This window comes from Oncorhynchus masou, chromosome 18 (genome assembly GCF_036934945.1).
Source record: "Oncorhynchus masou masou isolate Uvic2021 chromosome 18, UVic_Omas_1.1, whole genome shotgun sequence".
NCBI classification, from domain to species: domain Eukaryota; kingdom Metazoa; phylum Chordata; class Actinopteri; order Salmoniformes; family Salmonidae; genus Oncorhynchus; species Oncorhynchus masou.
The window spans coordinates 50,894,289-50,921,950 of record NC_088229.1 but is presented as its reverse complement, the minus strand read 5'-3'; the positions used below and the strand labels follow the sequence as shown (position 1 = coordinate 50,921,950).

General features: G+C 41.3%; 1 protein-coding gene across 1 annotated transcript; it reads left to right on the top strand.

The window, feature by feature from the left end:
* Positions 1-271: 271 nt before the first annotated feature.
* Positions 272-27,625, top strand: LOC135503716 (uncharacterized). Its single transcript, XM_064921859.1, has 11 exons — positions 272-424; positions 12,901-13,253; positions 14,440-14,524; positions 14,778-14,907; positions 22,518-22,743; positions 23,075-23,183; positions 23,613-23,644; positions 23,771-23,870; positions 25,526-25,591; positions 25,906-25,998; positions 26,768-27,625. Exons 1-11 carry the CDS (start codon positions 281-283, stop codon positions 26,912-26,914), a joined length of 1,485 nt encoding a protein of 494 aa, XP_064777931.1. The 5' UTR covers positions 272-280; the 3' UTR covers positions 26,915-27,625.
* Positions 27,626-27,662: the final 37 nt, after the last annotated feature.

Sequence of the window (27,662 nt, the reverse complement as noted above, 5' to 3'; positions counted from 1 at the left end):
TTTTGCCCTCACACTCAAACATGCCCATAGGTTCACCCTAACATAAAACCCACAATATACATTTATGTTTCAACATAACTCATCCTATTATCTCATATACTGCGTTTATTGTGCAAACATTTATTACAAGGTAGCTTTTATAGATGTCGTAGTGCGTGATAATAATCATATGTTCCCTCAATTTGGCACCTCATTGTTTTTAACCTTTACAATTGCGTCATGGGTCATGACATCTCCATGAGCGGAAGGGGTTTAAAATGAGGTTGGTTGCTAAGCAACGATGTTAGCTGTTACCTCGATTCCAAATGACTGTCTGGAGGAGAGGCGAGAGCTCGCGTTGAAAACATATGTTGGTGTTCAAATACAACATAACACAACAGTCAACCAGAAAAAAAGAAACAAGGATTACTCAAAAAAGGATAAGGTGGGATGATTCCGTTTTGGGTTTTGCCTTTTTTGTTGATCCAAAGTGTGTTGGTTTGATCATGACAGCAAGTGTATTGCCAACTAGATGAATCTAGTTAGCTAGCTAAAGGTATACCCAGCGATGTGAAGTAGGTGCACAAAGGAAACAGCATATTGGGTCAATTACCGCAACAACTACGAGCGTTAAAACTTCTCTGCTGTGTTGGTCCTGTTGCTACCACGGTGTAACAGAGTGAAGCAACACGTGCACATGCGCAGATACTGTATGTGACCGTTGCCGCATTAAAACAACTGGGAACTTCGGAAATCTCTGCCTCAGGAAAAAACAAGCTCAGACTGGGAAAATTCGTTTAGTACAGTCATCCAACTTTGACCTATTTTTTTCCCGAGTTCCCAGTTGTCTTGAAAGCACCATTAGTGAGGTCATTGAACTATAAAATAACTGGAGACAGCGTCCAAGACGGCCAACCGTTATTTTCAATGTAATCTACTCACGTTCACCGTATCTGCCATTTTCGAGATCTGGGTTTACTGGGATAATTAATGGAAACATGTTTTTATTGTCACATTCACCAGATAGATGCAGTGAAATGTGTTGTTTTACAGGGTCAGCCATGGTAATATGGCGTTACTGGGGCAAATTAGGGTTAAATTCTGATCCCGTACTGCAAATCATCTATTTTCTGTAATACACGTTTTTATAGGTTAAATTGGGTTCATTTTATCTGTGTTTTCATAGTTTGCGGAGTTCCTTACACTTCGATCACACCGACAGTCTCAATTGTATTTTGGTACAGCAAATTAATTAATTAAATTAATTTCCAAAGAAACGCTCTGTTTCCTTGCAACATTGCGTTGCAGAGCGTACGGTGTGGTGCATACCTTGGATTTATCAGACGTATGCGTCAGACTGTATGCGTAGATAGTTTGACAGAAATGGTATAAGAAGGTGAAAGTTGATCTTTTGTTGCATACATATCCAGAGGATGCTGCGTACTATTTTGCACAAATACACTGTCGGTGTGTTTGAAGCGTTACTCATGATGATTCATTTTTGTGTGCCACTTTTTAAGAGTCTACAGCAATCCACTGCCAGAAAGAAGCTCGAGTAAAATAGGTCTTGATTTTTTTAACGGGTTGAGCTAGAGACAAGCGATTTTCTGCATTGTAAAGCTGCAACCACTGAGACAGAGACATGCTCCGTTTGTTTCTATGACAGAGCCCCATTAGACTTGCCTCTGCTAGTGGTTCTTCCAACAAAATAAAATTATACAAATGACTTTGCTTGTGATGCACTCCTCTCATATGATACAAATTAAACAACAGACTGAGCACACTTGACTTGAAACAACGATACAGATGTAACCATTTGCCATTCAATGTTACGGTTTTCTAGGTGTGAAGGAGAGTCGGACCAAAATGCGGCGTGTAGATTGCGATCCATGTTTAATAAAATGAAGCAACACGAATCCAAATACAAACACTACCAAAAAAACCGTAACGAAAACCGAAACAGCCTATACTGGCGTAAATAAACACAGAACAGGAACATCAGGACAATCACCCACGAAACACTCAAAGAATATGGCTGCCTAAATATGGTTCCCAATCAGAGACAACGATAAACACCTGCCTCTGATTGAGAACCACTTCAGCCAGCCATAGACTTATCTAGAACACCGCACTAAGCTACAATCCCAATACAAAACACACCACATACAAAAACCCATGCCACACCCTGGCCTGACCAAATAAATGAAGAAAAACACAAAATACTTCGACCAGGGCGTGACATTCAATGTATCATCTGAGAGGCACTGGTGCTCCCAAGTCAAAATTCCATGTGCATTCCACAGGTCATGTTTATAAGTGAGTGTTCCAAAAAATGATCACGATTAGGATAAGAGTTGAGAGTTTTTCAAGGCACACCAGTCCTCCCGTATCTCCAAAGGGGTCTAGGGGGTATGGCTTAAGGTTCAATTAGGGACTGGGATAGAGGATAAATACATACTCAAGCTAAGTCTATTATGTCATTGATTGTCCATTTAACATTTTCACACAATCACCACTGAACATTTGAGTCTGAAAACCATGATCTGAGAGCACTATGTGGACAATCAAAATATGTGAGCGTTCAACTTGTGAAAATCATCTCTATCGTAAAAGGTTCTAGAAAGTTCAGAACTGGTGTGTTGAGCAACATAAGTATATCAGATTCTTTAGTAGAGGGGCAGCACTCAAAATAGATTTTTCAAAGTTACTTGGGTGGTTTTTTTCAAAGTTCTTTTCCTGGGTGTGACCAAAGGTCAGGTCATATTGTACAAACCTGCAGTTTTACAGAAACCACAATAATATACAATAATACAATAATGTTATGATCAGTGCATTACAGTGAGAAAACACAAACAACAAAATTATTGCCATTATAGTTAATCAAGTCATTCCCATTTCATTGCCAACTACATACGATCAGTTATTTGACAATAGTGATTTCACACACAATAGTGTGTGAAAGAAATGCACAAATCATTTGTAGTCTCGCAGCAGTAGTTGGGGTACCATGAGGATGAGATGTTTCTGTGATTATGCAGCCAAAGAGTTGCGCACTTGCCAGACATCAAATCAAAGTTTATTTGTCACGTGCGCCGAATACAACAGACCTTACAGTGAAATGCTTACTTACAGGCTCTAACCAATAGTGCAAAAAAGGTATTAGGTGAACAATAGGGTAAGTAAAGAAATAAAACAACAGTAAAAAGACAGGCTATATACAGTAGCGAGGCTATAAAAGTAGCGAGGCTACATACAGACACCGGTTAGTCAGGCTGATTGAGGTAGTATGTACATGTAGATATGGTTAAAGTGTCTATGCATATATGATGAACAGAGAGTAGCAGCAGCGTAAAAGAGGGGGTGGCAGGACGCAATGCAGATAGCCCGGTTAGCCAATGTGCGGGAGCACTGGTTGGTCAGCCCAATTGAGGTAGTATGTACATTCATGTATAGTTAAAGTGACTATGCATATATGATAACAGACGGTAGCAGCAGTGTAAAAAGAGGGGTTGTGGGGGGCACACAATGCAAATAGTCTGGGTAGCCATTTGATTACCTGTTCAGGAGTTGTCTTGTTTTGCACGCTTTGTGCAAAATAAGAAAATGCAGTACTACAGGATATTTATTAACGTAGCTCTTTATTAGCTAGCTACAACTGGCATGTTGACATATCTCCAACCATGATCAACTGACCATGACCTAACCATCTGGGTGGTCTTAACCAATCATAGCACAGTATGATACGGCAGTAAAATGCATCCAATTACAATTCAGTATGTTTACACATATGAATATTACATCCCCCCTTCTTTTAAAACAAAAGAAAAATGTTTACATATTCCAAGCGTTTCTTTTGAATACATGCTCTGTAGTTTGGACTCAAGGTAAGTAACCATTTATATTGCATACTACACCAACTGAATCAACATAGACTCTGAAACAATGATCCAACATACTGTTATTTTCAGAGTAAAAGCCTGAAACAATGCCTAAAGACTGCAAAGGTCCCGCGAGAGAGGAGTCCGGCTCAACCCCGAGAAGAGCACAGTCGGCGCTACAGAGGTCAGCTACTTCGGACATTTTCTCACAGCGAATGGAATCAAGCCAGACCCACAGAAGATCTCAGCCATAAAAGAAATGGAGCCACCAAAGCACTGTGCAGAGCTGAAACAGTGCTTGGCATGGTCAACTACTTAGTCAAGTTTGCACCCAGCCTCTCCGATGCTAATGCACCCCTGCGTCAACAGCTAAAGCAGTCCCGTGAGTTTCTCTGGGACAAGCAACACGACATTGCTTTCCAGAGTGTGAAAGACTTGATCACGAGACAACCAGGACCAATCCTTGCCTACTACGACCCCAACAAAGAGCTTAGACTCCAAGTGGACATGTCAAAGCATGGACTAGATGCAGTGCTACTGCAAGAAGGAAAACCCATCGGCTACGCTTCCAAATCTCTCTCAGACTGTGAAATCAACTAAGCTCAAATCGAAAAAGAGCTCTACGCCATTCTGTTCGGATGTAAATGCTTCCATCAGTACGTATATGGACGACAAGTCATTGTGGAATCCGACCACAAGCCCCTTGAGTCAATCATGAGGAAACCACTAGCCGCAGCCCCGCCAAGGCTACAGAGAATGATCCTTCAACTTCAAAAATACGACTTCGCAATCACTCACCGTCCAGGCAAAGACATCCCTGTCGCAGACACACTCTCCAGGAAGTTTCTTACCTACAAGGACAGCAGTCTCTGTGAAGGCATGGACATGCAAGTGCACACTGTGTACAGCAACTTACCAGTCAGTGACACAAAACTGAAGGAGATCCGAGTAGAAACAGAAAAGGACTCACAACTCACACAGCTGAGGAAAGTCATACAGGATGGATGGCCTGAGGAGAGGAGAAAATGCCCTCAGAGCATATAAGAATTCTGGAACCATTAAGATGAACTATCACAGATCAACAGAATAATTTTCAAAGGAGAGAAAATCATTATTCCTACCAGTCTCAGACTGGCGGACACATGGGCATGGAAAAGTGAAAACAGAGAGCACGGGACATTTTGTTTTGGCCCGGAATGTACAAACAAATAGAGGACATTGTTGGTAAATGCGCCATCTGTCTTGAACGACGCCCCTCAAACACGAAAGAGCCAATGTTACCTCACTGTATCCCAGACCGACCCTGGCAGGTTGTGGCAACCGATCTGTTCACCTGGAACAACGAGGACTACATCGTAACAGTGGACTACTACAGCAGATACTTCGAACTCGACAACCTTAACAGCACCACATCTGCAGCTGTGATACACAAGCTGAAAGCAGCCTTTGCCAGGCATGGCATTGTAGAGACTTTAATATCGGACAATGGGCCCAGTTACAAATCAAATGAGATTGAATCCTTCACAAAAGTATGGGGGTTCACACGTCACCACGTCACCACATTACCCTCAAAGTAATGGCCTTGCTGAAAAATCTTTGCAGATTGCTAAATTACTCATGGACAAAGCAATAGCAGACAAGCGAGACCCCTACCTCAGTCTCTTTGAATACTGCAACACTCCAGTTGACAACTTCAAATCACCAGCCCAGCTGTTGATGAGCCGCAGACTTCGCTCAATCCTTCCCAGCACCAACAGCACCACCAACCAGCTGCAACAACAACAAAAGCGATACTACTATGACAGGTCAGCTAGACCACTGCCACCACTGATCGACGGAGAGTCCGTTACAATCCAGGAACATGGCCTCTGGAAGCCAGCAGTCGTCATCCAGCCAGCTGACACTGAACGTTCATATCAAGTCCATACCGCAGAAGGAGCGGTGTACCGCCGCAATCGTCGTCACCTACTGAACACAAAAGAATAACACACTGATGAGATTAACTGTTCCCCTGAAAGAGAACGTGATGGACTAAACACACACACACACACACACACACACACACACACACACACACACACACACACACACACAACAGAGCACAACATACACCATACTTACTTGCAACACCACAAGAACTGTTGACTGACACAGAAGCATGCTCAGCATCATATCACACAAGGTCAGGAAGAGAGGTCAAGCCCAGAGCTGCCATAGACATGTGAAATGTCAAAGGGTGTAGGCGGATCGCTGCCCTAAGAGTTCTTGTTATTGAAAGTTCACTTGAAATGCTTTGGTATTGTAGTTGTTTGAAATGTTAAGATGACATTTCTACAGTGAAAGCTGAGTTGCTGTTTTTCCATTGAAAGCCTATCCACCATACAAAGACTTAGGACCCAGTTCACGATCTCTATAGCTTTTTCTACGTGTGGCCAGTCTTTAGGCATTGTTTCAGGCTTTTACTCTGAAAAACGAGGGAGATACGGTACTTTCAATGAGTGGACAGTGGAAATTTCCAGACATGATTTCAGCGGGTGATCGAGAGTGCGCCTTTCTTGTTTCTCTTTTTCTATTGACGAAGCTTTTGTCCGGTTGAAATATTATTGATTATTTATGACAAAAACAACCTGAGGATTGATTTTAAACATCGTTTGACATGTTTCTACAAACTTTTATCGTACTTTAAAAAAACTTTTTGTCTGGATGTTGTTAGTGCGCATTGTGCCTTTGGATTACTGAACTAAACGCACCAACAAAACTGAGGTTTTTGGACATAAAGAGGGACATTATCGAACAAAACAAACATTTATTGTCTAACATGGAGACCTGGGAGTGCCATCTGATGAAGATCATCAAAGGTTAGTGATGAATTTAATCGCTATTTCTGAATTTTGTGAGCCCTCACCTTGGCTGGAAAATGGCTGTATGGTTTTCTGTGACTAGGCGCTGACGTAACATAATCGTTTGGTGTGCTTTCGCCGTAAGGCCTTTTTGAAATTGAACACTGTGGTTGGATTTACAAAAAGTTTATCTTTAAAATGGTGTATAATACTTGTATGTTTGAGGAATTTTAATTATGGGATTTCTGTTGTTCTGAATTTGGCGCCCTGCAATTTCACTTGCTGTTGTCGAGGTGGGACGCTACCGTCCCACTGGTACCAGAGAGGTTTTAAGACCCAGCCAACCAGGTTTTGGGAGTACCTTACAATTTATCAGTGACCTTAATTCATCACTCAAGTACAAGGGAGGAGCAAAAAGCCGCAGACACTGTGCCCTCCGTGGAACGAGTTTGACACCTGCTTTAGATGTTAATGTTAATTATCCTTCATTATATTTGTCAAACATGACTGGCGTTTTGGCCTATGTTTATGTACTTAAACATCTCATTAAAGTTTGGCTACATTTTCTGGCGCCTCCCTCATGTCAGCATCATTTTGGACATGAGGCTGTAGCCAATATGTATATCACTTACACTTTGACATGTAGGCTTTTTAAAAATGTATGTACATGAAAAATAGATTTGGAATATTATTCCAATATTGGCCTATCTGATCCAATTCTAATCGGAGTAATTGTTTGATATTATTTTTTGTGCTTTTTTTTACTTGTCCATTTCGGACAACTAAATCTATATTCTTCTTGTCCGACTATTTATTTTAGTTGAGCGGACAAGAGGACACGTGTAAATGTCGAGTCGTGAACCTCAAACATGAGATGGTCAGAGATGTAGGGTTGTCTGGTTTGCACTGCCTGCGATGTAAAGGTATGCCACTGGTTGAAGGACCGACCACAAGCGCATTGGTGGTTCTTCAGCACAGGGTGGGAACAGTGGAAGAAAAAACACAAGTATTATTGGGCATTGGGGATATCATTACACAGATCAAGACACAGTCTGCCATGTAACAAAGTAACTGAGTCGAGGAAGATTGAGTGTAGTATTGAGAATAGCATGGAGTGTAATTGAGAAGCTCAAGTCGTTATTAGATAGAAAATAGAATGTCATGGCCCCGCCCGCCTGTGGGGAAACCTGTGGTTACCTAGGTTACCCCATTGGCTCACAGAAAAAATGTCAACTTTTGCAAATGCAATTTTCTTATTGTCTGCTTGATTTAGTAAATTACAAAATAACATTTAAGAAAATTACAACATGTCTAAAGATGACTTTTCAACATTGCCTGCTTCCGAGCATTCTCACTAGAAAAATGTGACTGACTGGCTCGATTTGGTCTTATGTAGCAACATTTGAAATTGTGTTTTTTTTACATTGGATTATAGTAGAGATTTAGAGCTAGAAAATGGTATATCATACACTGCAGTTGAGGAACAATGGGAAAGTAATTCTGCTTTAAAAGTTGAAAAACTTGTAAAACCACTTTTAAGAAAATGGCCCTTGAATGTTTCAGTACACCTACTGGAGAGCTCATTCTTTGTCTAGACCCAATCAACATTGTTCATACCATCTTAAGCTTTAGCCCCACCCATCTCTTTAAGGATTCACATGTGAGGCCATGTGCTAAACTGAGTGAGTACTTTATATTACTAAACAAGTTTTCAAGACTAAAGGCTGGTTTATACTACGTCTATCGACATGTCTATACAGTTGTCAGAGTGACATCTTGAACATTCTATTGTCGCAGACATCAAACTTGCCGTTTTGTCATTATGAAAAAGTATAAACACAAAAACGACAGGCTGCATGACATCAACAGCGTGAAAATATAGCATAACTGGTGTATTTTAACCGGAACATTAAGCTAGCCAAGACTATACAGCTACAACTAGTGAGTGGAATTACAAACCGACTATACTAAACAAATGAAATGTCTTACATGTGCCTACTTGGACACCAGGTCCCCACATTTCACACTCTCCCACACCGAAAAGCCTGAAGCCCTGAAGCCTCATTGTCTTCTCTTTACAGCAGTAGCCATTTGCTTTCCAAACTATGTTTTCGTGCAATGAAATTGGGGGTTGAGGAGAGATATTAAAATATATGATTATTTTCTATTAGTTTACAATTCTAGACTTGGCAAACGGGAACAATATCAAATTAGGAAGATGGCATTTTCTCGCCCTTGGCTTGCAGGCCTGCTCCTGCTAATGTAAAAAATGTAGACTTACAAACTAGTCCACCAGTTTAGCTCTTTTCTCTGGAATGGCTCGCATAGTTTTCCATGGTCCTGAAAACATTTATTTTTGTGCTCAGTTTTATTAGCCACAATCTTGTCTTTACTAATTTAGTTTCAACACCCCTCTCACACACAAAAAAACATTATAATTATGCACTAGCCTACGAAGAAATGTGTTCTGTTCACAACAAGCTTTTTTGCTAACAGACATGAGTTAAATTAACTAAGGTCTCTGCATGCATCCCAGCTGAAACAGTTTTGAACAGTATGTTTACATATTATGACAATGTTTTGTGAAATTTTTGTTCGTTTTGGTTTTCTGCAAGGGTTTTTTCGGGTTGTTTGTGCACACCATATTTTTTCTAGAGGCAAGTTGGAGTAGGCAGCCGAACTCTACGCCAGTCAACAGTAGCGATTCTTCTTCAGTGATAGTTAACGGCAGTTGGCATCCAATATGTTGCATTACCGCCCCCAACTGAATTATAGCATAAATCCATTACACTTTATTATACAAAATGGGACAGGGGAACTCCCCCCAAAATATATAAAATAATTATATACAGTACCAGTCAAAAGTCTGGACACACCTACTCATTCAAGGCATTTTATTTATTTATACTATTTCTACATTGTAGAATCATAGCGAAGACATCAAAACTATGAAATAACACATACGAAATCATGTAGTAACCAAAAAAAGTGTTAAACAGATCAAAATATATTTTATATTTGAGATTCGTCAAAGTAACCACCCTTTGCATTGAAGACAGCTTTGCACACTCTTGGCATTCTCTCAACCAGCTTCATGAGGTAGTCACCTAGAATGCATTTCAATTAACAGGTGTGCTTTGTTAAAAGTACATTTGTGGAATGTCTTTCCTTCTTAAGCCAATCAGTTAGATAGAAGATAGCCCTATTTGGTAAAAGACCAAGTCCATATTATGACGAGAACAGCTCAAATAAGCAAAGAGAAACTATAGTCCATCATTACTTTAAGACATGAAGGTCAGTCAATCTGGAATATTTCAAGATCTTAGAAATTTTCTTCAAGTGCAGTCGCAAAAACCATCAAGCGTTATGATGAAACTGGCTCTTATGAGGACCGCAACAGGAATGGACCCAGAGTTACCTCTGCTGCAGAGGATAAGTTCATTAGAGTTACCAGCCTTAGAAATTGCAGCCCAAATAAATGCTTCACCCTCATTAAATTAACAGACACATCTCAACATCAACTGCTCTGAGGAGACAGCATGAATCAGGCCTTCATGGTCGAATTGCTGCAAAGAAACCACTAGTAAAGAGTACCAATAAGGAGAAGAGACCTGCAATGGACATTAGACCGATGGACCTCTGTCCTTTGGTCTGATGAGTCCAAATGTGAGATTTTTGGTTCCAACCGCTTTGTCTTTGTGAGATGCAGACGCAGGAGGATCTCCGCATGTGTGGGGTTCCCATTGTGAAGCATGAAGGAGGAGGTGTGATGGTGTGGAGGTACTTTTCTGGTGAACACTGTCAGTGATTTATTTACAATTCAAGGCACACGTAACCAGCATGGCTACCAAAGCATTCTGCAGCAATATGCCATCCCATCTGGTTTGCGCTTAGTGGGACTATCATTTGTTGTTCAACCATTTCAATTTGACAATGACCCAACGGAGCTCCATGCTGTGTAAAGGTTATTTGACCAAGAAGGAGAGTGATAGAGTGCTGCATCAGATGACCTGGCCCTCACAATCAGTTGGACACAGAGTGAAGGAATGGCAGCCAACAAGTGCTCAGCTTTTGTGGGAACACCTTCAAGACTGTTGAAAAAGCATTCCAGGTAAAGTTGGTTGAGAGAATGCCAAGAGTGTGCAAAGCTGTCATCAAGGCAAAGGGTGGCTTCCTTCATGACCTGGCCTCTGTAGATTGGTATAGAATCTGCTTGATCCCCTCTGTCAAAGAAGCTTGGACCTTCTTTTTTGATATTTTCAGTAGTTTTGTTAACAAACCCAGCCCCCAAAAGAAAATTAAAATTAAAAACAGCCCCTGGTATGACCTTGATCTGGCAGAGTTACTCCACCTCAAGAATTCCATTTGGCAAAATGCTCTAACCTCAAGAAGTTCTGGAAAACGATTAAAAACCTGGAGAACAAACCCCCTCCTCACAGCTGCCTATGTCCCTTAATGTTGATAATGTGGTTGTTACTGACAAGGAGCACATGGCTGAGCTCTTTAATCAACACTTTATTAAGTCAGCATTCATATTTGAGTCAGCCATGCCTCCTTGCCTGTCCAACATTTCCTCATCTCCCACCCCTTCTAATGCGACTAGCCCCGATGTGCCTCCCTTTTTTCCCATTTTGCACCTCCCTTTTTCCTGACAACAAAACAGTGGTAGACCTGATCACCGACAACAATGAGACAGCCTATAGGAAGGAGGTCAGAGACCTGGCAGTGTGGTGCCAGGGTAACAACTTCTCCCTCAACATGATCAAGACAAAGGAGATGATCGTGGACTACAGGAAAAGGAGGCCCGAGTATGCCCCCATTCTCATCGACGGGGCTGTAGTGGAGCAGTTTGAGAGCTTCAAGTTCCTTGGTGTCCACATCACCAACAAACTATCATGGTCCAAACACACCAAGACAGTTGTGAAGAGGGCACACCAAAACCTATTCCCCCTCAGGAGACTGAAAAGATTTGGCATGGGTCCCCAGATCCTCAAAAAGTTCTACAGCTGCACCATCGAGAGCCTCCTGACTAGTTGCATCACCACCTGGTATGGCAACTGCTCGGCCTCCGACCACAAGACACTACAGATGGTAGTGCGTACAGCCAAGTACATCATTGTGGCCAAACTTCCTGCCATCCAGGACCTCTATACTGGGCGGTGTCAGGAAGGAAGGCCCGAAAAATGGTCAAAAACTCCAGCCACCCTAGTCATAGACTGTTCTCTCTGCTACCGCACGGCAAGTGGTATTGGAGAGCAGTCTAGGTACAAAAGGCTTCTTAACAGCTTCTACTTCCAAGCCATTGAACCCCCCCTCCCATTTTTACTCTGCTGCTTCTTTCTGTTTATTATCTATACATAGTCACTTTACCTCTACCTACATGTACCTATTACCTCAATTACCTCGACTAACCTGTGCCCCCACACATTGACTCTGTACCGGTACCCCCTGTATATAGAGTCGTTACTGTTATTGTATTGTTGCTCTTGAATTTTTATTTATTTATTTTTTATGATTTTTTTACTTCAGTTTATTTTTTAAATACTTTCATAATACTTATTCATCTTAAAACGGCATTGTTGGTTAAGGGCTTGTAAGTAAGCATTTCACTGTAAGGTTTACACCTGTTGTGTCCGGCGCATGTGACAGCTATAATTTATTTTAATCTACTCACTTTTGCTTGCCACCGATTCATGGACAGTCTATATCCGGGTTGCATCCGGTTTACAGCACCCAACTTCACACACACATTAGCACTCAGTGCGCACAGGGAGCAGCGTGAGCTGCAACAACATCATCACATCATCCAAAAACATGCCAGACATTAGATGAATATAAAATGTTCATATCTTCGACTGTGAGTGATGTTTGCACAAAGTGATAACCAAAGTGTCTTATTAGGAATTTTGAAATCTGACTTCTCTATGTTCAATACCGGAACCCTGGCCCCTTGCTCGCTCATCGCAATGGTGTGTTCGAGCAGTAAGGATAGCGAAGCTGACTGTAGACATAAGTTGGCGAGGTGCATCTGTGGCAGCCGAAAGTCAGTCACTGTAGTCTAAAGTGGTTTTCCAACAGCAAGACTCAGATCAACATGGCAGTGTCAACATAGCTGCCATTGTGTAAGTTTTTCTTTAAAAATACCTTTGATCTATAAAGTTCATAAAGAAAATCTATATTACATCTCATGTTCTCCTATCCAGATGTCTAACAATGCCACTGCAGCCTCCAGGAGAGGAGTCTTTCAAGATCATGGTGATGGTGAAGAAGAGTCTAAACAACCCAGTCATAGCTATATGCTTAGTGACTTTGACTCAGACCCCAGCACAGACCCTGGATCTGAGACTGACCCTGACAGTGAAGAAGCAGAGAGTGAAGCAGAGTTAGACAGAGCACCAGACACACATAAAGAGAGTGCCACAACTGGTCTAGATCTCACTGAATTGAGGGATGTAGGTAAAGGCCCACAGACCAATGTCTATAAAGAAGAGGCGTACATAAGTACTACACACACCCAGCCTAAAACCAACGGAGGGCTCCACATTCACTCTGTGTTGTAAGTAGGTTAAGCCTTGTGTGTATGTGTGTGTGTGTGTGTGCAGAGATACCCATCCAAACAAATTATTAAAGTAAACTACAAAGTACTGTTGCTAAAAATGTGTTAAAACACAGAAAATACAAAATTCGATTTTAATTTTGTACCTAATTCACCCCATTATCCTTGCTCTGGAAGTGCTTTCTTTCAAGCTCCTCCACCTCTCGTGGCCTCACACGATAGTGCCATAAGACTTCTGATACCAATGCATTACATTTGGGATTGTAGGGCCCAAGAAATTGTGAACCGCTATTAAAAAAAATCATTTTAGAGACGTTTTTCAGTATTTTGAAGATTTTCTGAAGTATCTTGTTACAAATTACATGGTGATTTTTTTTCATGCCTTTCATATACAGTGCATTCAGAATGTATTCAGACCCCTTGACTTAATCCACATTGTGTTAGGTTACAGCCTTATTCTAATATGGATTAAATACAAAAAAATGAACGGAGCAAGGTACAGAGAGATCCTTCATGAAAATTTGCTCCAGAGCGCTCAGGACCTTCAACCTGGGCGAAGGTTGACCTTCCAACAGTACAACAACCCTAAGCACACAGCCAAGACAATGCAGGAGTGGCTTTGGGACAAGTTTGAATGTCCTTGAGTGGCCCAGACAGAGCCCGTACTTGAACCCAATAGAACATCTCTGGAGAGACCTGAAAATAGCTGTGCAGCGACGCTCCTCATCCAACCGGGCAGAGCTTGAGATGATCTGCAGAGAAGAATGGGAGAAACTCCCCAAATACAAGTGTGCCAAACTTTAGCGTCGTACCCAAGAAGACTCAAGTAATGAGTAAAGGGTCTGAATACTTATGAAAATGTGATGTTTAAGTTTTTATTTTGAATACACATTTGCAAAAAATACTAAAAACCTGTTTTTGCTTTGTCGTTATGGAGTATTGTGTGTAGATTGATGAGGGGGAAAACAATTGAATCCATTTTAGAATAAGGCTGTAATGCGACAAAATGTGGAAAAAGTAAAGTGCTCTGAATACTTTCTGAATGCACTGTACAAATGACAAAATACTCTGTGTGTAAGTGTGTGTGTGTGTCTACATCTAAAATTTCACAACATGCACCGACAGTTGACAAATATCCAGAGGTGTGAAGGCCTTCTCCCCCTCCATCTCTCTGTCCATGTCTCAGGGAGTGTGGGAGTGAGGTGATGACGTGCCAGTTCAACAATGAAGGGACTCTGTTGGCTGTTGGTCTGAGTGACGGAGCCATCAAGGTATTGGACTTGAACACCTTTTCTGGATTTATGTTCATTAAGGCACACTGTAGCAAAACATTTTGCACCAGACAATGAAAACAAATGTTTCTTAGTGCAGATAGTATCTCCCCACAATATAATTTTCCTTTTCCTTCCTAATTGACACAACCCCGTTGATATTTGGCCGACCAATTGACGTGTAGGAGAATGATAAATTATAGATCTGTCCTAGGGACGTCTGAATTAATTTAACTACATCTGTCTTTTTCAGCTCTACGGTATGGACAATGGGAATTTTTTACAGACACTAAGGGACAGCAGCAGCATTCTGTCCTCTCTACCAGTTACTGCACTACGATTCACTCTGAGCTCCCAGTCACGTTGTCTCCTGCTGGCTACCTGTGAGTAATACATCTTACTCCCATAGAAATAGAATGACTAGAATGGACATTCAAATTCAAGTCAATGGGTGGACCTGGCTGTGAGTGATACATGTTAGCCCTCTCTGAGGGCCCCTCTCCTGAACAAACATAACTTGTCCTAAAGGGTCACACACTCATAGAAATAGAATGACTAAAATGGGAGAAGCCCCTCAGACCAAGGCAATTAAGTGTGCTCAATGGTACAATCAATATGTCTGCCATTGTAGACCTGTAATTTCTAATAAGTTGACTTGGCAGGAGAGAGAGAAGATTTTAGGCCATGGTGTGGTAATAAACATCTTAGATGCAAGGGCATGGTACTAAATCATGTTTCTTCAATCTCAAGTTAGACATTCTCAATGATGTGTACATGCAGTTAAACAATGAGAACGATGAGAGTTCTGCTACTTTGTCATGTTTCTGGTACATTGATGTTCCGCATTTTGAGCCAGTAGAAGATTCAACTGTCACGAGTTTCTAGGGCCTCTGACAATTCTGCATCCTGTATGATTTGAGGCACATGGTGATGGAAAACACTTGTTTACTTCAGACTTTATATTTAAGTTATGTGTAAGCAATTAAGCAGGTTACTCGTGTTATGATTGTCATCAAAGATATGTGAGGATATGACATCCGGAACGTCTTGGCATCCGGCTTTTCTCCTCCACAATGCACCAGTGTTAGGGAAGCTACTCTGAATATATAGTTTACCAAGCTACCAATTACTTCACACTAGAAGAAATTAAGCTACCCTTAAGAAAAATATAGTATACTTACTAAAGTTACTTAGAAAAAGTAGTTCACTACATCCAAACTACTTTGTGAAAAATGATCATATGTAAATCTGAAATGTCATAAACTACAAATTGCAAGAACAGATCCCTTTGGGGTCATACTCTATGTTTAGATCATGTGTAATTTAGCCTATTAAACACACTATTATTATCCTATTATCCATCCACCTGACAGGTGTGGCATATCGAGAAGCTGATTAAACAGCATGATCATTACACAGGTGTACATTGTGCTGCACTCCTTAGCTGTCTTCATAGGAAAACTATTTTTGGTTCCAGGGAGAACCCTTTTTGGTTCCACGTAGAAGCCTTTTGGGTTTCATGTAGAACCCTCTGTGTAACCGAAAAGTGTTCTACCTGGAGGGTTATTCAAAGGGTTTTCCTAGCCGAATAACCATTTTAGTTTCTAGATAGCACATTTTTTTCTAAAAGTGGGGACAATAAAAGGCCACTCTAAAATGTGCAGTTTTGTCACATAACACAATGCCACAGATGTATCAAGTTTTGAGAGAGAGTGCAATTGGCATACTGACTGCAGGAATGTCCGCTAGCTGTTTCCATAGAATTTAATGTTAATTTCTTTACCATAATCTGCCTCCAACGTTGTTTTAGAGAATTTGGCAGCATGTCAAACCTCCACATCCGGCTTCTTCACCTGCAGGATCGTCTGAGACCAGCCACCCGTACAGCTGATGAAACTTTGGGTTTGCACGATCAAATAATTTCTGCAAAAACTGTCAGAAACCGTCTCAGGGAAGCTCATCTGCGCGCTCGTGCTAGTGTCGTGTGGGCAAGCGGTTTGCTGATGTCGACGTTGTGAACACAGTGCCTCATGGTGGTGTTGGGGTTAAGGTATGGGCAGGCATAAGCTACGGACAATGAACACATTTGCATTTTATCCCGAGATCCTGAGGCCCATTGTCGTGCCATTCATCCGCCGCCATTACCTCATGTTTCCAGCATGATAATGCACGACCACATGTTACAAGGATCTGTACATAATTCCTGGAAGCTGAAAATGTCCCAGTTCTTCCATGGCCTGCATTCTCACCAGACATGTCACCCATTGAGCATGTTTGGGATGCTCTGGATCGATGTGTATGAAAGTGTGTTCCAGTTCCTGCCAATATCCAGCAACTTCAGACAGCCATTGAAGAGGAGTGGGAAAACATTCCACAGGCCACAATAAACAGCCTGATCAACTCTATGCGAAGGAGATGTGTCGAGCTGTGTGAGGCAAATGGTGGTCACACCAAATACTGACTGGTATTCTGATTCACGCCCCTACTTTTTTTTTTAAAGGTATCTGTGACCAACAGATGCATATTTGTATTCCCAGTCATGGGAAATCTATAGATTAAAGCCTAATGAATTTGTTTCAATTGACTGATTATTGTATATGGACAGTAACTCAGTAAACCTTTGAAATAGTTGCATGTTGCGTATTATATATATTTTTTTATAGTTCAACTACCACCAAGCTACTGCAAAATGTAGTTTACCTTTTAGTCATTTAGCAGATGGTCTTATCCAGAGTGTACATTTTCATATTTTTTGTACTGGTTCCCCGTGGGAATAGAACCCACAATCCTGGCATAGCAAGCACCATACCATATCAACTGAGCCACATGGGATAAATTACTTATTTCATTACTAATTGAATTCGTTAAATTACTAGTTGAACTACTCCGCAACACTGCTACTAACCTTGAACGGAAATGTCTGTTCTAGTCATTCTAATTCTATGCACAATAACAAGTCTGTTTTTGTTCCATGCAGACTTAGTCAAAATGCTCAGATTTCAACTGCTATCGTAACTCAAAATGCTTCTGACTGAATGAATGTGATTCTCAAGGACCGGAGTTGGCTGTCCCTATAGAATAGCCTCAATTCTTCGGGGCATGGACTCTACAAGGTGTCGAAAGCATTTCACAGAGATGCTGGCTCATGTTGACTCCACTGCTTCCCACAGTGGTGTCAAGTTTGCTGGATTCTCTTTGGGTGGTGGACCATTCTTGATTGACACGGGAAACTGGTGAACATGAAAAATCCAGCAGCGTTACAGTTCTTGACACAAACCAGTGCGCCTGGCACCTACAACCATATCCCATTCAAAAGCACAATTCAAAAGTAGATTTAACAAGTGCCATCAATAAGGGATCATAGCTTTCATCTGGAATCACCCGGTCAGTTTATGTCATGGAAAGAGCAGGTGTTCTTAATGTTTTGTATACTCAGTGTACACGCCTGACAAGGCCAGTGAAATACACGCCTCGTTGGAAGTCCCGTCCCACAGGTGATACCCGTTAGGTTCGGATTCATTCCTTCAATCTAATACCTCTCTTCATCGAGCCCAGAAACCGGGGGGGGGGGGGGGGCATCTTGAAGAAGAAGTTACAGGTCTGTGAGAGCCAGAAATCTTGCTTGTTTGTAGGTGACCAGATACTTATTTTCCACCAGAATATGCAATTAAATTCATAAAAAATCCTTCAATGTGATTTTCTGGATTTTATTTTCTAATTTTGTCTGTCATAGTTGAAGTGTACCCATGATGAAAATTACAGGCCTCTCTCATCTTTTTAAGTGGGAGAACTTGCACAATTGGTGGCAGACTAAATACTTTTTTTGCCCCACTGTAATTTGAGTCAATTGGAGTTGTACCTGTGGATGTATTTCAAGGCCTACCTTCAAACGCAGTGCCTCTTTGCTTGACATCATGGGCAAATCAAAAGAAATCAGCCAAGACCTCAGAAAAACAATTGTAGACCTCCACAAGTCTGGTTCATCCTTGGGAGCAATTTCCAAAATGCCTGAAGGTACCACGTTCATCTGTACAAACAATAGTACGCACGGGGTGCATAACGTTGTGGGGGTGCTTTGCTGCAGGAGGGAATGGTGGCTTCACAAAATAGATGGCATCATGAGGAAGGAAAGGTATGTGAATATAATGAAGCAACATCTCAAGACATCAGTCAGGAAGTTAAAGCTTTGTCGCAAATGGGTCTTCCAAATGGACAATGACCCCAAGCATACTTCCAAAGTTGTGGCAAAATGGTTTAAGGACAACAAGGTCAAGGCATTGGAGTGGCCATCATAATAAAGCCCTTACCCCATCCTTAAGAAAATGTGTGGGCAGAGCTGAAATAGCATGTGCGAGCAAGGAGGCCTACAAACCTGACTCAGTTACACCAGCTCTGTCAGGAGGAACGGGCCAAAATTCACCCAAGTTATTGTGGGAAGCTTGTGTAAGGCTACCTGAAACTTTTGAAACAAGTTAAACAATTGAAAGGCAATGCTACCAAATACTAATTGAGTGTATGTAAACTTCTGACCCACTGGGAATGTGATGAAAGAAAAAAAAGCTGGATTAAATCATTCTGTCGACTATTATTCTGACACTTCACATTCTTAAAATAAAGTGGTGATCCTAACTGACCTATGGCAGGGAATGTTTACTCGGATTCAATGTCAGGAACTGTGAAAAACAGAGTTTAAATGTATTTGGCTAAGATGTATGTAAACTTCCGACTTCAACTGTATATATTCAGACCATTTGTTATGAGACTCGAAATTGAGTTCAGGTGCATCCTGTTTTCATTGATCATCCTTGAGATGTTTCTATAACTTGATTGGTCTCCAACTATGGTAAATTCAATTGATTGGACATGATTTGGAAAGGCACACACTTGTCTATTGTTAAGTTCTAATTCTCAGAGTAAAAAACTCTACTATGAACACTATGAAAGCTTAACCAAGTTTATTATTCCCGGAGGATCAATACAGCTGCATTAGACAAAACCATTTTCACACAAGCACTGATATTTAACCGTTCCTCATAGGCTGAGTTTGCTACATGTCTGTAGAAACATCATTCTTTACTGCTAGGCAAGACACTAGTGATACGGGCCATCAACATTTATATCTCCCTGAAGGTGACCGGACCTGACCTCAACCCCCCTCCATCACTAATCCATGGCTCTCTCCCCTTATCAATGCCTGCCACATGTAATCGCTTCCCTGCACTCAACACATTCCAAGCTTAATTGCACACACGATATACCTTCCTCCTATAACCATTAACTTCTGGTGTAGACCCTCTAAATAACAGCACTCCATTAGTGACATGAATAAGTATATTTTCATATTCTCAGAACCCAACAGTATAAGGTCCACATTTGACAGTACATGTCAGAGCAAAATCTAAGCAATGAGGTTGAAGGAATTGTCTGTAGAGCTCCAAGGCAGGATTGTGTCAAAGCACATATCTGGGGAAGGGTACCAAACCATTTCTGTGGCATTGAAGGTCTCCAAGAACACAGTAGCCTCCATCATTCTTAAATGGAAGAAGTTTGGAACCACCAAGACTCTTCCTAGAGCTGGCCGCCTGGCCAAACTGAGAAATCGGGGGAGAAGGGCCTTGGTCAGGGAGGTGACCAAGAACCCAATGGTCACTCTGACAGAGCTCTAGAGTTCCTCTGTGGAGATGGGAAAAACTTCCAGAAGGATAACCATCTCTGCAGCACTTCACCAATCAGGCCTTTATGGTAGAGTGGCCAGACTGAATCCACTCCTCAGTAAAAGGCACATGACAGCCCGACACCTAAAGACTCTCAGACCATGAGAAACAAGATTCTCTGGTCTGATGAAACCAAGATTGAACTAATTGGCCCGAATGCCAAGCGTCACGTCTGGAGGAAATCTGGCACCATCCCTATGGTGAATCATGATGGTGGCAGCATCATGCTGTGAGGATGTTTTTCAGCGGCAGAGACTGGGAGACTAATCAGGATTGAGGCAAAGATGAACGGAGCAAAGTACAGAGAGATCCTTGATAAAAACCTGCTCCAGAGCGCTCAGGACCTCAGACTGGGGGAAGGTTCATGTTCCAACAGGACAACGATCCGAAGCACACAGCCAAGACAACACAGGAGTGGCTTCAAGACAAGTCTCTGAATGTCCTTGAGTGATCCAGCCAGAGCCCGGACTTGAACCCGATCAAACATTTCTGGAGAGAACTGATAATAGCTGTGTAGTAACGCTCCCCATCCAACCTGAAAGAGTTTGAGACGATCTGCAGACAGGAATGGGAGAAACTTCCCAAATACAGGTGTGCCAAGTTTGTAGCATCATACCCAAGAAGACTCAAGGCTGTAATTGCCAAAGGTGCTTCAGCAAAGTACTGATTAAAGGGTCTGAATATGTATGTAAATGTGATATTTCTATTTTTATTATTTATACATTTTGTAAAAAAAAAAAAAAAAAAACAGTTTTTCCTTTGTCATTATGGGGTATTGTTTGTAGACTGATGAGGGGGGATAAAATCATGCATTTTAGAATAAGGCTGTAACGTAACAAAATGTGGAAAAAGTCAAGGGGTCTGAATACTTTCCAAGTACACTGTAAATACTTTATTCTAGTCATGTCTCATCCTATATAACTACTGTTGTACGTATACTGTCTATACATGCTTATATATATATATATATATATATGTTGATATGTTTATATACATTATATGTATATATTTGTATTCCAGTTTCTAACATCGTTCTGATATTTCTTAATAAAAACATTGAATAATATCTGGATTATGTGTGTTGTTTTTAATTTTTTATTGCTAGGTGTTACTGCAGTGTTGGAGCTATCTCTTCGAGTAGCCTCCCATACCCCAGAGCGCACAGGAACCAGGTTGGGAGCGGGCAGCCACCACATACCCCACGCACAGTTAGACAAGTCCTTTGCTCCGACCACCAATCCAATTCAGTTCCCTGCACCTCGGCTGGGCCGAGGTAATTCCAAGATTTCTCAAGAACGCTGCACATCCTTCCAAGGAGTTTGCACGCAGTACGTGGCAATGCGTACACTAATGGTTCGATGGAGGGCTTCCTGCGAGTGTTCCAAGCTAAGACAAACTATACATAGATCATGAGTGTCTTTCAGAGAAATGTTATAGTCACATGACTGGGGACATGATCTCGACCCCGAACCCAGCTTGTAGCCATCGTCATCTTTGTCGTTTTCTTAGCCATATTACTCATTGCACCAACAAATTGAAGAAAAAGTAATAGTTTGTGATTAGAAGACTTTTGAAAACAAGTACAAAATTCAGCACACAACGTCCAGGGGCTGAGCACACTCTACCACTATAAAGCAATCTAGTTTTCCAATTGTTTTGTTTTACTAGCGTGAATCGTTCCTGTTCACACCGACATGAAGAAAGGAATAATTGAAGGAATAAATCCGAGCCTCATGCTTATCACCTGTGGAAGGTGGCCTTGTCAGGCATGATTGTGTATCCTTCAACCGAAGCCGTGAAAGTGCGACTCCCTATAGTATGTTGTACTGAAATTGACCGATTGAAAGAGAGCTATTGATAGACATGCATCATTGGGATTCTCTAATATACAGAAAACTATAAAAGTATCTATTTCATGTGCAGTATGTTTCGTACTTTGGGTCTCCTGGATCCCAGACCACAGACAAACCCAGCCATTGATGGTTAGCTCTGCATGAAGTCCCCCCCCCCCCCCAGACCGCCAGTGACACAATCTAGCTTTCAGCTTCAGTGCACACACAACATTCCCTAGCGTGGAGCTGCAGCTGGGGCTAAATTCCTTAACAGCAGCAAAATGTGAAAACTGCAAGGGTGTGAGTACTTTCACTAGGCACTGTGTGTGGTGAATCCCACTAACTAACACATAATCATGCATCGATGTCAATGAGAGAAATAAGGATTCTCCTCTGTATTGAAATGGGCAATTACCAACTCCTTCTCTCCTGTGTCGCTTCCTCGAGATGCCAGCGGCATTGTGAGGAGCTGGTACGTGTGGGGAGGAGAGTGTTTGTGGGGGTTGAGAGACGTGGGGGAGACTGGAGGTGGAGAGGGAGGAGGTGGACAGAGACAGACCCTCTCGCTCTCCGTCTCTGCCTCTGGAGAGAAAGCAGCCACAGGAGGGTCCGACTCAGCCATTCATCTGTATGACCTCTCCACTCACCAGAGACTGATGACCTGCAAGGCCAGGTGGGTAAAACATTAGTAATCCCTGAAAGCAAAATTTTCTACAATACAATTTTTTCCTGATGTGGAACATTATGACAATTTTATCATTATTTAAAATAAAACTTTTGAGTGTGCCTGAGTCTGGTGTTGTGGTTAGCCCCCCGGACCAAATATACTCCTCGCGAAGTGGGTACTAATTCTGTTTTAGCACTTCTCATCTGTCTATTCCAGTGTGCTGTCAAATAAATACAAAATATGTGAGAAGGTCGGAACTCCAATCTTCCTTTACAAAATAAACACATTTTGAGTCACTTTAGGTCGTTGTATTTATTTTCCACCATTTTATTTTCAGCTCCACAAGAACAGTTATGGATGGACATTGTTTTCGGGTTTTCGCAGTGACTTTTCACCCAGAGATGGAGAGAGAATTCATCTCTGGGGGTTGGGACAACACCATACAGGTAACCATTGCAGTTTACTGTATAGAATCCCAAAATCTTAAGAAGCTTGATTTGTGGTTTGTGAACACTAGTCTGGTCTAGTAACTAGAGACCACATTCATACATTTGTTCTAGGACAGGGGTGTCAAACTCGATTCCTGCAGGCCCGTGTATCTGTTGGCTTTTGTTATTTATGTTATTTATTGTAAATTCGTATTCAGTTAAGACCTAGAGCGGTGACAATGACATTAATTGATCATTGAAGTACAAGGTAGGAGTGCTAACCTGCAGACACATGGCCCTCCAGGAATTTTCGTTTGACACACCTGTTTAAGTAGATCAATTTAGAAATTGCCGTGGCAAGCAAGGTGATTTTCCAGGGAAAGTCATTCAATTCAATGAATTAAATTTATTTAAAATATCTGTCTAATAATATTTGTCTTCTCATAGTTTTGGGATACCAGACAGCAGCACTCTGTCAGGTAAAACTGTAATTGTTTTATTTGTCTTCAATCATTATGGTTTATGCGTCAGGATTATGGTGTATGCATCCAGATTAGCCATGGACAGGTTTTATAAGGCATTATCTTTGTCTACCCCGCTTTTAGGATGCTTTCGGGTCCTCACGTGTGCGGCGATACGCTTCAGATCGATCCAGCTGTCAACCACATCCTGTCTGGCTCCTGGAGGAGGGACAACGCACTGGAGGTGACAACACAGCAACAAACAAATAGGGTTGGGTAGTAACGGATTACATGTAACAGGGATGACGTAATCAGAATACAAAGATTAAGTCACAGCCCAGATAACTTTTGAAAAATGTGCAGACATATTACAGTAAAAAATTCTATGAAAAACACTCGATTCAACTTGTCAAGGGCTTGATGATTATTTGACGAGTAGAATTAGGTGTGCTTGTCTAGGGCCACAACAAAAATATGTACTGTTGGGGGTACTCAAGGACCATAGTTGGGGAACAGTGTACTAGACTGTAATAGCATTTAAATGAATTATTTAAAATAAAATGTGGGTTGGGAAAGCTTTCCCTGGAACTTGACAGTGCAGCTGACCTCTTAGCCGTGATGCCAGTAAATGAAGAAGATGCAGGAGGAAGTTGAGTCAGCACTTGCCCAAGATTGATGGTTCCCACTAGCTACAGTGTATATGGTTAAAGTTTATGAAAACAAAAATAAGCTTTTTGGTCTTAATTTAAGGATAGGGTTAGGCATAAGGTTAGCAGTGTGTTTAGGGTTAGGATTAAGGTTAGGGTTAGGTTTCGAATCAGATTTTAAGAAAAGAAATGGGTTGGGTTAATGACTTTGCCACTTGTCCAGATAGTGACGACCAAGATTGCTGGAGGGTTATTTAGAGATTGAATTTACACTGAATATACCAAGCATAAGGAACACCCCCCTTTTGTCCTCAGAACAGCCTCAATTTGTCAGGGAATGGACTCTACAAGGCGTCGAAAGCGTTCCACAGGGATGCTGGCCCATGTTGACTCCAATGCTTCCCACAGTTGTGTGAGGTTGAATAGATGTCCTTAGGGTGGTGGACCATTATTGATACACACGGGAAACTGTTGAGCATGAAAACCCCAGCAGCGTTGCAGTTCTTGACACAAACTGGTGCACCTGGCACCTACTACCACACAGTACCGTGTTCAAAGGCACCTACATTTTTCTGTCTTTCCCATTCACCCTCTGAATGCCACACATAAACAATCCATGTCTCAATTGTCTCAAGGCTTAGAAATCCTTGTTTGACCAGTCTCCTCCCCTTCATCTACACTGATTGAAGTGGATTTAACAAGTGACGTCAATAAGGGATCATACGTGTACCTTTCACCTGGATTCACCTGGTCAGTCTATGTCGTGGAAAGAGTAGGTGTTCTAATGTTTTGTATACGCAGTGTTATCTGTTTGCAGCATAAACTGAGAGGGCAGTTGCAGGCTAACCAAGGATAGTCATCCAGAAGTAATCCGATTTTATTCAGTACATACTGAGAGGTTTAGGGTAACCTTTCTCATGGTTAAAGGTTAGAGATCTGTCTAGTTACAGTAAATCACATAATCCTGCAATCATTGTCTCTGACTTTGACAAACATGTTATTGTTTTCGTCTTAATACAAAATGGTTTCCCCTCAGCTCAGGTACTGTAGCTTTACACAAACTTTAACAATTGTTTTCCTATTTCAATCAATGTGATTATTTTCTCCATATTGATACCAGGGCATGATCCTAAAACTATAGCTTATTACACAATGTATTGGGACATTTGGGCGCCAAAGTGGGTGCAGACAAAGACAGCTGCAATGCATGCATATTTATCTCTCTCTTGCACTTTTTCTCTCTCTCTTTTAGATCTGGGATTATGTCTCAGGTCAGAAAGTGACTGAAGTGCCTCATGACTACCAAGGAGAGAGCAAAGTGAGTCCATCAATATAGCCACACAAAAAATGATCTAAACCTCAACTACTATTCCAAAGGTTATATCTATAACTTAATACGGTTTTTCGGCTGTCCCCATTGGAGAGCCCTTTGAATAACCCTTTTGGGTTCCAGGTACAACCGTTTTCGATTCCATGTAGAACCCTTTCCGCAGAGGGTTCTACGTGGAACCAAAAGTGTTCTACCTGGAAAACACAAGGGTTCTTCAACGGGTTATCCCATTGGGACACCCAAAGAACCCTTCTGGAATTATTTGTTCTAAAAGTGCTTGTGTCAAATTGTTGTTCACACAGATCTACACATGCCATTGGCTTGGCCAGGATCATATCGTGGCAGCTGGGAGCCAATCAAATATGCTGAGAGTCATTAACAGGTGGACTATGACGGTTAGTATATTGGTATTTTAGGTACAGTATAAAGTAGTAAAATGTATAATTATGTAGGAATTCTTGTGAAGTAAGATATCTTGCAGCTTTGTTCAAGTCTATTATTGCGTGGTGAGTCGTTTATACAGTAAGCAAAACTCTGAGAGAAGCGATAAAATATTTATTTATGCACTTTATAAACAAAAAATGGCACTCAACAGTTTACTTGCCATTTTACAATGGGCACCTCTTAGCTAGCAACTGTTTACCTTCCTCCTACAGCATGTTGTTGTTATACCCTCTGATGGTATAGTAAAAAAACAAACAGACTCCATCAATCAAAGGTTGCAAAGGATCCACTCAAAACTATTAAAAAAATTAAAAAATCATTAGTCCACTGTTGATACAGTCCCAAAATGTTTTGCATGTTAGCAGTCATGTTTTCAAGATATTGGAATGATGCTTTTTGCATCATCATGATGATGTGGCCGGTGACACTTCTCAATGTAATCACATCAAGGTCCTTCACCGTTGTTCTCATCTGGTAATCAATGGCACTTCTTTGTCCTAATAATGCATGGAAATATATATATTTGTTCAAATCAACACTGAAGAAATTAATATAATTATGAATTCACAGAAATCTAATATTCTTCAACCACCTCTTTCTATTTCTGTCTTTATTTGTCTCTCTTTTACTCTTCCTCCCCTTCTTCTTCCTCCTCCTCACCCTCCCTCTTTCTCTTTCTCCCCCTTGCTTTCCCTCCTCTCCCTCTCCCTTCCTACTCAGACTGAGTCCAGGTTGCTGGGCCTGTCCTCGGCCGTGTTCGGCTCGTCCGTGTGTCTGGCGGGGAAGTGGACAGGCCTGATCGCAGCCACTTCTGGTACCAGTGTGTATCTGCTAGAGCGAGATGGTCAGCAGCATTCCAAAAAGTAGGGCCTCCAAGGAGAAATTATGTTACATTCAACGGCGCCATTCGGTTGTCGGTCGCTGTGTGTTTAACGCACGCAGAACATTACGTTTTTGTTTACATGTCCTGAATGTAAAGATGTAAACTTGTTTTAATAAATGCAAAAATTATAATAATTCTAAAACATTTTTTTTTTTTTGGTGCACACGGATTACTTAACTCAAATGTAAGGCAAGAGGTACCAAATGATTTAATGTTGTATTCATATATTTGCTAAAGCTCTTCAACATTCATATCCTGCATGGAAGCAACAGTATTTTGTTTTAGTCTCTCTCTAAACTTACTGTTGTTAATTCTGCTTTTATTACTTGATGTCGAGATGTTGAGTTACAGAACGTACACTCTTTTTATATATAAGACATTGAACTATGTCATGTGCAGGCGGACACATGAGAGCAGACTTTTGTGAAAAAATGTTGACTGCCAAAGTGCCTGAGGCCTGTTGCTCCAGTCATTGTCTCACAGGACTAGACAACTATAGGACTTAAGTCGAAAGTTAACTAACTTTAGGGAGTGTTTGCAAACTAGCAGGCTTCAACGTATCATAAGAGGCCATCCAAGGGAACTGTAAAATGTGTGTGTGAGCAGGAGATTAGACAAAGAACAATGGAATTTTAAAGCAGCCATAATATAAAAAGTGAATACTTATCTAATTAAACTAATCTATGTCAATCAAATGTTCTTGTGCTGTCTTTTGTTTATTTCTTAATTATA